Source organism: Rhinolophus sinicus, chromosome 1, assembly GCF_057876585.1.
Source record: "Rhinolophus sinicus isolate RSI-liver-muscle chromosome 1, RSI-T2T, whole genome shotgun sequence".
Taxonomy (NCBI): domain Eukaryota; kingdom Metazoa; phylum Chordata; class Mammalia; order Chiroptera; family Rhinolophidae; genus Rhinolophus; species Rhinolophus sinicus.
Genome location: NC_142501.1, coordinates 166,750,554 through 166,762,623, shown reverse-complemented (window position 1 = coordinate 166,762,623; position 12,070 = coordinate 166,750,554). Strand labels below are relative to the sequence as shown.

The 12,070-nt window shown below is 36.9% G+C and overlaps 1 protein-coding gene across 8 annotated transcripts in view; it reads left to right on the top strand.

Moving 5' to 3' along the window:
• WDFY3 (WD repeat and FYVE domain containing 3) overlaps nt 1-12,070 on the top strand; it is a 247,309-nt gene that overhangs the window by 183,418 nt on the left and 51,821 nt on the right. For all 8 annotated transcript variants that reach the window (XM_074323992.2, XM_019731299.3, XM_019731298.3 and 5 more), the window contains 8 exons: nt 1,406-1,505; nt 3,460-3,620; nt 4,593-4,822; nt 5,914-6,023; nt 7,374-7,556; nt 8,499-8,656; nt 9,703-9,780; nt 11,164-11,391. In XM_074323992.2, the coding sequence (XP_074180093.1) occupies nt 1,406-1,505; nt 3,460-3,620; nt 4,593-4,822; nt 5,914-6,023; nt 7,374-7,556; nt 8,499-8,656; nt 9,703-9,780; nt 11,164-11,391 (1,248 nt within the window). The remainder of the gene's footprint in view (nt 1-1,405; nt 1,506-3,459; nt 3,621-4,592; nt 4,823-5,913; nt 6,024-7,373; nt 7,557-8,498; nt 8,657-9,702; nt 9,781-11,163; nt 11,392-12,070) is intronic.

Below are 12,070 nucleotides of genomic sequence, written 5' to 3'. Positions count from 1 at the left end.
GCAGAGAATGCCCTATATACAGTGACCGAGAGAAGCACCACCCAGAGGAGTACATAGCACAGAACCCTCCCCTGTAAGGCTCTAGCCATTACAGATGCCTCGAAATACCAAAGGCCCTTTCTGCCAGAGTCCCCATGTGCTCCCGGGGGCTCTGTGGCCTGTGCACGTGGACGTTCTGCATGTATCCCCAAGCCTCAAAAAGGAGGTTTTGATTCTCTAAGACTACGTTGTTGAGTGGCTTTGCTGTTTTCCTGGGGAAGATGTATCTGACAGCCAGAGGCCAGAGCAGGTCACAGTACTTACTTCCCCTATCTTCATTCTGCCCCGAACTCATCCTGGTTGTCTGGTGGGCCGACCAGGTTTATCGGAAAGAATGATGAGGAGATTATAGGAGAATTGAACTTGTTCTACATTTGTTAACTTTAAAATGGAGATTTTTAGTACAGCTGGAAGAATATGGCCTAGCAGGCAAGGCCATGAACTTTGGCCTTGAAGAAGTTGAGTTTTGCACCCTAGTTATGACTTGACCAAATGACGTAACCTCTCTAAGCTTCAGTTACCTTATCTCTAAAATGGGCTGATTGTATCTTCTTCCAAGAGATATTGAGAGAAGGTACATGCAAGCACTGTGTTTAGAATATAATAGTCGTCCAATAAATGTTTTTAAAAAAACCGAGTGCCTTTGAGACAACTATGCGCTCATTCATAATGTCTTAAGTCCTTTAAAAGTTATACTGTGATAAATCTCTGCAAAAAACATTTGAACTCGGCAGTTAGAGCCAAAAACAAGTGTAAATTCTGGGTCAGGATCACTGGTGTAACAATTCAGGGAAAGGAATCAGACGATTAAAGGCCTGTGGTGACTGGACCAGCCTTAAGAAGTCCTTACAGAATACAAAAGAGTATTTTTGATCAAGTAAAAATCGTGTTGACTGATCAAGCTACTTCTCTATGTTCTGTGGTCTCTCTGCTTCACAGACTTTAAAATTTTTCTAGTTAAGCTTTGATAAAACCTATTTATTATTACTTATCCTGTTAAACACCTTGAGTTATGATCGCGAATGAGCTTTATGATTTCTTTTATCTGTATCTCATTATAAACTGCCAAATCTCTTTTGAAAGTGAGGTAGAATAATAGATTATCAAGTATTTATTAAATACTTAAAATGTTTAGAATACCATATTTGGAGGAATCGATTCAAAAGATGTTTTATTTTTGCTTCACATTGTTTTTAATTCTGTGGTCAGAAATATAAGAGTATAAGAATATATATCATCTCTAGTGTTATATTTTATTTACCAGTGAGTTATTTTTTAATCCTTTTGATATATTTAGTAATGTAATTATGGTTGAGCCCTTATCTTTTAGTTGGTTCTGTTTCTAATTCTAAATTTTATTGATTAGGCTTCCCCTGAAAGATCTACAAGAACTCAGCAAAAAGAGTTTCAGACTTATATTTTGGATAGTGTGATGGACCATTTGCTTGCAGCTGATGTATTATTGGGTAATACTGTTTTATTTTCACTTTAAAAATATCTATAATCACGCTCCTTCTCTCTAAACCCCAAGTATATCTTCTTTTTAAGTTCATCTCTTTCCGTCTTTTCTGTGCATTTTCCCCTCTTGTTGCTATGTTTCTATAATGAGGAAAAGGCCCTCCTAGCTCTTGCCTTTGAATCTGGGATAAAGACCAACAACAGGAAGTACTTAGGTGCTTGTCCACATCTGTGCAGGAAAAGGACAAGGAAAGAGAAAAAATGTTTTAAAAACAGTATTACATGAGCTATCATATGTTTGTGAGTATAATACTTCTTTTAATTAACCTTTTCATTTGTAATACAGTTACAAATTGTAAATGTAGAGCTCCATGAATTATCACGCACTCAGCATGCCTGTATAAAACCACTCAGAAATGCATAACCAGCACCCCCAGAAACTCCCCTCCTACCCTGACCCAGTTAGGACGCACTAAATCCTGTCCCAAGTTCTAAAACAACAGATTTGTTTTGCCTGCTTTTAAACTTTTTGTAAATGGAATCATACAGTATGTATTCTTTTTCAGTCTAGCTTCTTATACTCAACATTCTATTTGTGAGATTTATCCATGTTGCATGTAGCAGTTCATTTATTTTCATCACTATGTAGTATTCCATCATATGAAGATCTAAATTTATCCATTTTGCTAGCGATAGACATTTAGTAGTTTCCAGTGTGAGACAAAAATAATACTGCTGTAAACGTTCTTGTTCATCTGGATCACATGTGTGTACAATGGTAAGACATAATCTTTTGAGTATATACCTATGAGTGGAATTTCATAGGCATGTATGTTATTCTTTTGCATGGCTTCCAGGACGTTAACTCAAAACACATAAAAATGTTTTTTTCTGTATATCTCTATCTAGTTACAGTAAAAATACAAAATTTGATACGTTTACAGTGGAGCTAACAGTTATAAGTAAAACAATGATAGAATTTAAAGAAGAAGGAAACGTCATCATTTAGTATATTTGCTACTTGAGTTATTGATAATAATAATATTAATCATAGAACATCCATGCTATTAAATTATCATTTTTTTGCAAAGTAAATTTGCCAGGAAATCTTTAGTATTGTCTTAACATGCAACTCTCAGAGCCTGGTGTCAGGTCAAACTTTTGTATTTGTTTTTTATCACTTGAGATACTGCTTATGTAGCATCACCTTACTACAGAAAGACACAAAAGGAAGAGTTTTGCGTGATGGAGTAATTTAGAGTTAGGTTATAAGTTGATTACTGCAATATGATTACTACAATAATCACAGTAGTGGAGGCTCCAGAATTTCTAGAAAGGGGGAGCTTAAGAGGCGGCATTCTGGTGAGGAGAAGAGCTAGGGTGATTACTGTTCACGGTACAGAACAAGGACCCTGAAGACATTGGGTAGCTTTTCAATGAGAGACAGTGGCAAGGGGGTGAAAGGCAGCCCTTGGCACCACCACACTGATTATGCTTTATTTTTCACAATTCTGAACCTCTCTTCTGCCTGTATTGCTTCATCGCTATTAAAGATTCACTGCAAAATCAGGAGTTTTGTTTGATGGTTTGTTTTACCATTCATTAGTTACACAGGATCAGTTTACAGCTAATAAACTGATTTAAGCTTTCTCTCAAATGGAGCTCACCTGTCACTGACAGTTGAAGCAGAAGAACTGTTTGCTTATCACAGGCTGTCTTAAGGCAGTAAGATTTCACAGTCTCAATCTATAACATTTTTATCCTGAAGAAGTTATTTCTTCCGACATTTATCATGGTTTTTAGCCATTAATATCATTTTCTCATTTTCTTATGGTAAATAAGAGTAGTGATGTTATTTCTGAATGTCGTAGATGTGCTCCGTTTGCCTGATGTGTGTGAAGATCTGGTCTTGTGCTGGTAGTTATCAATTTTCTTAGACATCTTTTTCCTGCTGGAATTTAGGGGAAGATGCATCTCTACCTATTACCAGTGGAGGAAGCTACCAGGTATTGGTGAACAATGTGTTTTATTTCACACAACGTGTGGTGGACAAGCTTTGGCAAGGCATGTTCAACAAAGAATCTAAACTTCTTATAGATTTTATAATTCAACTAATTGCACAGGTAATCCATTGTCACTATTGTTATAGAGTACATGTTTTCTGATTGAAAAACTTTGCCTAAGATGTCAGAATTGTTGGAAATAAGTGTAAGTAATAAGATAATGAATGTGAACATCCGTGTAAAGCTCAGCGTGTTTAAAAGGGAAGAAAACATGTAGCGTTGTAACCCTTTCTCCCTTGCCCATGGCACCTGTGTCCTTTGTGAAGGTGCCTGTTCCCTCAAGCTGTGGGCTATCACTGATCTGCCCATTGGTGTCGCTTTTTGCTATCTAGATAGCCTCCTTTGGCTATAAATAATTTAAGTTAATATGATTCGATAGGTTTTTACAGTACATCAGTGTGTCAAGGCTAACCGAGCATGAAGAGTTGGTGTTAAAGGAATAGTCTCTTCTTGTATTTGAATCTTCACAAGGCCCATTTTACTGCTTGTTCCTTTGAAGATGTCATTTTCGTGTGTGTGGGTCATACCTTTGACTAAGGAATATTGGCCCAATTTGGCACAAGTGATTAATATGACTCAATACATAATGTAGAAAGTAGGAAATACTATTATCCTGTTATATTAGTGTAGGGTGCTTAGGGTCTTGCAGATAACCTCAGAATTTTTTAAGAGATGAATTTCTATCTAAGCCAAAAAGTTCTGAAGTGAGGGGATGAAACTAAAATGTCACAAGAGGTTTTTACTAACAGTTAGGTGATTTTTTTTTTCCAGTAATTTTGAGTAGAGGTCATTCACCCTGACAAAGCCTGTGTGTTAGCAGACTCCCCAGATGGCACTTCCTCATGTTCTCGGGGAGGCTGCTCTGCTCCACAGTGTTGGAGCTTTGTCTTTTTTAACTTAGCACCCTTAGCTTAGCACTACTTAGCTTGCCATCTGGTACATAATAAACTTAATAAATGTTCATGTGTGAATGATAAGCAGATCTTTTATTTTTGTCCGTTTTACTAAATAAAGTATCTTTCATATCTCTAGTCAAAAAGAAGATCACAGGGGTTGTCACTGGATGCGGTTTATCACTGCCTCAATAGGACCATCTTGTACCAGTTCTCACGGGCACACAAAACAGTTCCACAGCAAGTAGCTCTTCTTGATTCGCTCAGGGTCCTGACTGTAAACAGGAACTTGATCCTGGGACCGGGGAATCATGACCAAGAATTCATTAGCTGTCTGGCTCACTGCCTTATTAATCTGCATGTTGGAAGGTAACTCCTTTAGGTTCCTTTTGCTGTCTTGAATTTGTCTTTGATGTTATTCCACCAGACTCTTTGTTCTGCGTTTTTGATAGCAGCATTTCTTTTTCCTTTCATCTCAGATTTATTTAAAGCTTCATGCAAAAAGTCAAAGACAAGTGTTGCATTTTTGCAGTGAAAGAATGAGTATTTTTCCTTAAATTCTGTATCTTTAAATTTTTCATTAATCACCATGTGTCCCATACATAATTTCTTAAAGTGAATAGAATGCACATCGTTGGAGGTTAAGAGGGGTAAAAAGAAAAGAGTGCAATAAATAAATACAACAGTATACGTAAAATTGGCAAAATTAATATTTTCCCATTGACTGCTTTGACAGTTGTTATTTTTTTAGTGTCTGCTGGGGGCCAGGCATTAAATTGGGAACTGGGATGTGAGCAAGAAAGGCCTGTGGCAGGGTCTTGGAGCACGCAGTCTAGGAGAGAGGACAGATAACTAAGCAAGACCAGTCAGGTGTGCTGAGTGCTCTGCCAGAAGCAAGGTGCTTCCTAACCTGGAAGAAACTCCTGCTGAGTTGCATCTTCAACCTGGTTGAGGACGTGGTTAACTCTCTAAAGAGGATGGGGAGGAGTGATGCAGGAAGAAAGAGAGATCTGTGTGATTGCTCGGAGGGAAGAAAGCACATGACACATTTGGGAAACGCAAGTATTTCACTGCTACTGAGCAAAGAGTGGTGAGATAAGAGATAGAGAGGGGCCAGGGGCACAGGCATATGAGGAGAATGTTCTTAAATGAACTTTTTTGTAATTTTTAGGTAAAAATGTTAATAGTGATCAAAAAGCATCTTAAATATTAAGATGCTCATCTTTATGATGTAGTTTAGTTTAATTACATTTAGTCAAGTGGATGTGTGAGGTCACCCCTTAAAAATGGCATGTTCGTGATAAACTAGATGTTCTATTTTGTACAATTATGTCTGCCAATTATGGAATTTTGTAATAGAGCCAGCATTTTACTTGTGTCCGTAGAGTAATACTTTGTTATTATAATTTTTAGCCACAATCATTTCCTTCATGTAGTTTAAACTGACTTTAATTTTTCAGCAACGTGGATGGATTTGGACTGGAGGCAGAAGCCCGCATGACTACATGGCACATTATGATCCCCTCTGACATTGAACCGGATGGTGGTTACAGCCAAGATATTAGTGAAGGTAATTACCTCAGTTTTTTCCCCTTTCCTGCTCACTCATTAATTTCCAACGTTAACAACCAATTTCCCAGTAGGGCACACCTGTACGTACACTGATACGCACACTGACATATACCAACATGCCAGCTATACATGTCCTTAGATGCTAAGGTGGGAAAACCACTAACCACCGATATTGCTAGACCTGTCCATTTCGTAGTAACATCAGGAGACTTGGTGATGTTTACATTTACACAGTTAGTAGGGCAAATACAAACTTGGTACTTACCATAAAGAGAGCTGCCTATTGGTAGCATTAGGCATGTCATTAGAGGCAAACATTGCTTGAGACAGGTTGTAAGTACTACCATTTTTATTTTCTCTCTTTTTTTAATTTAGTTTTCCCACTGATTTTGTAAGTTTTATGCATGAAAGTCTGAGTGGATTGATTTCTTATTTCCACATTGTTTGGTAAAAAAGGTTAGGTAGTTATGGTAGTGTTTGTCTCCCCAGCAATACAGTGTGGTAGTTTTGCATAGGATTTTATCCTTTGGAAGTCCATCACTCATTCTTTTAGTCATCTGCACATTAACTTACGCTTTCTTCTTTCACCAAAAGTTCTTGAACCCCAGACACTGAGGATGCGGACGCAGTGATTGTTTTCACCCCCTCCCCTGTGCCCACCCCTAGCCCCCCAAGCCCCAGCCCCACGTCCCACAAGGAGCTGACAGTTTAGAACTTTGGTTCTCAAAGCAAGGCTCTCAGACTAGCAACATTAGCATCATTTGGGGACTTGTTAGGGAAGCAGATTCTCTGACCCCACTCAGATTATTGAAACTCTGACTGTAGAGACCAGCAGTCAGCAGACCTCCACGTGATTCTGATGCTTGCTAAAGTTGACAGGTTTCGAGCCAGAATCAGACAAATTATTAATAGCAAGGAATCCAAAGTAAGAAGAATTTAATAGTAAAAACTTTTTAAAAATACTTTGTTTATTATTTCTTTCCTTTTGCAAAATATTCAAGAACAACTTAATTTTGAACTTACTTTAAATATTGAGATCTAAAAATGTTGAATTAGGGGTATGTTCCTTTATAGAGAAGAAGCTAAACAATGAAATATATACGTGGTTTCCAATTTTATAAATAAAAATGCAGTCTTTTTGCATGAATATAAAGTTTCTTTTAAGTTTTCCAAGTAGCCAACCACATTTTTGGTTATCTGAATAATCCCTTTTACTGATCTAGAAATGACATGAAGCATTTTTTTGACAATTAAGTACTGTAGTTGAAATTCTTAAGATATAAAGCATGAAGAAAAATGCTAACTTTATATCGTGTTTTTTGATCAATTGCTTTTTTTCATTTCCTAGGGCGTCAGCTTCTCATTAAAGCTGTCAACAGAGTTTGGACTGAACTGATGCATAGTAAGAAACAAGCATTGGAAGAGCTTTTCAAAGTCACTCTACCTGTGAATGAAAGGGGCCACGTAGACATAGCTATAGCAAGGCCACTCATTGAAGAAGCTGGTTTGAAGTGCTGGCAGAATCATTTGGGTAAGAAAGTTTACAGAGATAGTGTCACCAAGAGATTTGCACATGGCTGTTGTATATGGGTACACTTTAGATATGTAATTAAAACTTTCCTTGAAGGGTACTATGACAGCAGTATAAATAAAAAATCAGTAGCGTATAACCCAATATAGAATGATTATGCTAAGATTTAGCTTTTCCTCTCTCTCTCTCTCTCTCTCTCTCTCTCTCTCTCTCTCTCTCTCTCTCTGTGTGTGTGTGTGTCTCGCGCTCGCTCTTTTTTTTTATATATATCAAAGATGTGTTATGCATCAGGCATCTATGAGATTGGAAAATAATGCATCACTCACAGCTTTAGTATGGTCACCATCTTGGCTTTGAGTCCACAATGCCCTATCTATAATTCTAAAGTTCAGAAACCCCTGAAAACCTAAGGTTTTTAAATTAATTTGGGCCGCAAACTCACTTATAGCAAAACCTAACCTCCATTTGTCCTACATGGTATGAATATTTACACATTTTGCTACAGAAATATTAATGTGTTGAATTATGGTTATCACAGTAAACATTATGGCAGTATTGTGTAATATGTACTCTATGCACCATATTGCCTTTTTAAAATTCAAAACATTCTAAATTCCAAAGCATGCCCAGCACCAAAGATTTCAGATAGGGGATTGTGAATTGTTATTAACATAGAAATGGAGTTCGTTAATTTGCGTATTACTGCAGAGCTGTGACATTTCAACCAAATATAATTAAAACCAGTATAATTGTTAAGTGGCTGTCTTTATACAAGATCACCAATAAGTAAATATATATTATAGAATGTCCGTGTCTGTAGTGTAATCTGCTTTTGATAACTACAGAATTGTGGTTTGTCACCATGATGAAAAAGTATTAAAAGTAAGACTAATAAATACATGGAGAAATTAATTGTTAAGTAATCTGATTTTAATTTCATAGCCCATGAAAAGAAATGCATAAGTCGAGGAGAAGCGTTAGTGCCCACCACTCAATCCAAGCTGTCCCGTGTCAGCAGTGGCTTTGGTCTTTCCAAGTTAACAGGATCGAGAAGGAATCGAAAGGAAAGTGGTCTTAATAAACACAGTCTTTCTACCCAGGTACATTATTTAGTTTCATTGATGATATTATTAGAAATTTATATTTCAGGGTTTAGTTGTAGTGTTTTATATAATACACTTATTGTGAAAAGCATATGATTTGAAATGGAACCTTTTCTGCATTTTTGCTTTAGAAGAGAGAAATAACCCAGATTATGGGAACTTCTCCCATTTTATTATGCAAAAATTGCATCAAGTGTTTCGTATTTACATTCATTTCATAACTACACATAAGGTGAAATTCAGATCTTGACATATAATTTTTCCAAACTTTCAATAATTTTGTTATTGATGATTTTATAAATTCTAAAGCAATAGCAGAAAATGACTTTTTTTAAAAAATAATTTTCTTGTATATACCTGCGATTGATTTTTCTTTTTAACTCGTCTGCCTCCAGTATTAATTTCTTTCTCATCGTACTTCCTTTGCCATCTTAGTGGCAGCTGGGAAAAGGGTCTGAAAAAAACAATGTGTGTCAGTCATTCCATTTGTCAGGTTGGGTTCTCCAGGAAGCATACTGTGAGATGGAGTTCAGTGTGCAGGATGTTTATTAGGGGTGCACTTGTGGTCAGTACCTATGGAAGAAGGAAGCAGCGTTGGTCACAGAGAAATATCCGGCTACAGTGCAGGTCCAACGACAGACTCAGCCAACAAAATGGCCAGTCACAGCTGACCCGTACTGAGCTGAAATGACTGAGCCTACTTACCCCAAATCAGCCAGTCACTGGACATGGGATGCCCCGATAGCTCTCTGCAGCTGAAGTGGTCCCTGCGGGTACTGACAGCATCCACAGAGCCTGGGCAGCAAGCCCTTCCTTGAAGGGGCATTGGGGTGGGGGGGTGAGTGGGGGGAGTTTCTGTGTCCAGCACACAAGCCTCCATTAGTTTCATCATATAATTAATCTTCAGTGTTTTTGGTGTTTCTTTGTAATGGCGTTTTTAACAGAATTTTAACTAATTGTGCAGCATTAATTTCAAGGCTAGTTAACTTATTTTTTCCAGGTGATCCATGAAATATTAAGCCTCTTTTTCCATCCATTCTTAGGAGATTTCTCAGTGGATGTTTACACATATTGCTGTTGTTCGTGACTTAGTAGACACACAATATAAGGAACATCAGGAGGTAAGAATTCATAATCATAATTATGGTGTGTTTTGCGTTCCTTGAGTAGGATAGGACTCTGTTCCTCCTGATACCTTCCTAACCATTTTAAGGGTAAGTTGCTGAACCACATTCATCATTAGATGATAATTTTAATTATTCCCTGCCAACAGCTACTTTGACCATTAGTTTTATGATAGAAAAATTTGACTTTCTTATGGGCAGACATTTAAAAAACAACAAATTAGAAATTAGCACGGCTGAATCCTGCTAACGTTCAGTACTGACCTACTGCAATCTTTGTTCCTAATAAACATTAAAATATAATACAGATCGCTGTCTTTCAGACTTATCAAGGAAATCGTGAACATATGCCTCAAAGTCTCTGAGAAGTCTCTTAAAATTCTAAAAAGTGAAAAACTAAAAGTTTTTTAATTATTGGTTCTTGGTAATTATGTCATTACTGGTGCTTGGTGATTAAAAAATAAATTCAGTGAAAGCTTTTTTGTGAATTCGTTATTATTCAACAACTTATCCTAAATATTCTGTTTCCAAAATAACCATTTAAGGTCTATTGATAATTTCTGAATGATAAACTTCTAATAATTTATGGGCATAACACTAGGTTAGTTATTACAGTGAATTCCTCTGCTCCCCACCCCCAGGAACACATAAGTACTACTATTATATCCTGTAATTTCATGATTATTCATTCAATAATCATTACTATTAGTTACATAAAGCAATGTTTATTCTTAGACTTAAGTTGTATACTTATATTCCATAAATCGTTAGAGAACTTAGTTCTAATCATCTACTGTTAAAAATTTGTATATAAATGTCAAGTTTCCTATCAGAGCTGCATGTTTCTATGCTTTACCTAAAATCTTTAGAAAAGTTACAAAGATTGCCAGTAATCTAGTGTGTTGGCAGTATTTCTTGATCTGATTTCCTATATTTTCTCTTATGTTCTGGTAGCTGTTTTACAATTTTGGGGTGAGAGAGCAATTCATACTTAAATTGCCATGTTTATTTATTAATTCACACTGGACTAACCATTTCAATATACAAGTATTTCCAAAAGTAATATTACCATCTTTCTTGTGTACTAGTAACACAGTTCCTTCAACTCTGTTCAACTGTACTGCACCCTCTACCCTATAAATACCTGTCATTTGCTTGGTGGTAAATTAATCACCTTGCACCACCACAAAATCTCCACTTTCTCACAAAGCTGGTACCTTACTTTAACCATAAATAAGTGTAATTTTACTTTTATAATACTGACTGAAATGATAAGGATTGATTTTGTTTTCAGATATTAACTTGGTTTTAAGTTCTTTGTAGACTTTTAATTGTTACTCCTGCTTTTGTTTGAAAACCCGATCTGGGCTCTACCCCTAGCGTCAGCAGAATGCCTTGAAGTACGTGACAGAAGAGTGGTGCCAAATCGAGTATGAACTGTTGCGGGAGCGAGGGTTGTGGGGTCCCCCCATCGGTTCCCATCTAGACAAATGGATGTTGGAAATGACAGAAGGGCCCTGCAGAATGAGAAAGAAAATGGTGCGAAATGACATGTTTTATAACCATTACCCTTATGTGCCAGAAACAGAACAAGAGACAAATGTGGCGGTGAGTATGCAGAATTAAATATTTGTAATGGCTCTTTGAAGTTTTCATCCTTTTCGTAAGCATTTTTCCTTATTAGGTCAATTACCTAAAATGTCTAATTTTGAAAATTTAATGTACTATATTAAATTCATGTGAAGGTGGTGGCAGGGGAATGAAAAGAAGCAACAGTGGGACAGGGAGACATCACAGCGAAGTGGGTTAGATTGCAGACGCTAGAGCCAGACAGCCTGGATTTAAAACCTGCCTCTGCCACTATTCTAGCTCGGTGACCTAGTACAGGTCATCAGACCTCTTTAGGTTTCTGTTTCCTTTTGCCTAAAAGGGAGAAAATCATGGTTCCACCTCAAAAGGTGTTAGGAGGATTGAGTTAGTTAAAATTCGTAAAGTACTTAGAATGGTGTCTGGCAAAATAAACACTGTATGAGTGAGTGTTAAGTCAATAAAATGAATATTGGCACTAAACAGTATTGTTTGAAGAAATATAAAGAACAGTAGCCTTAACATGTAGATGTTTCCATTTATGTTCGGAAAGTTCATCACCAACTCCATGGGCTCAAAACAAACATTTGCCCTTAAGTTCCTTTTCATTCAGACAAGTTACCCTTCCCAAAGCCTTCATTCAGGATTTTGAATAAGACCAAAAAATTTTTGTCTTTTTGTCTAAGTTGCTAATGGTCCA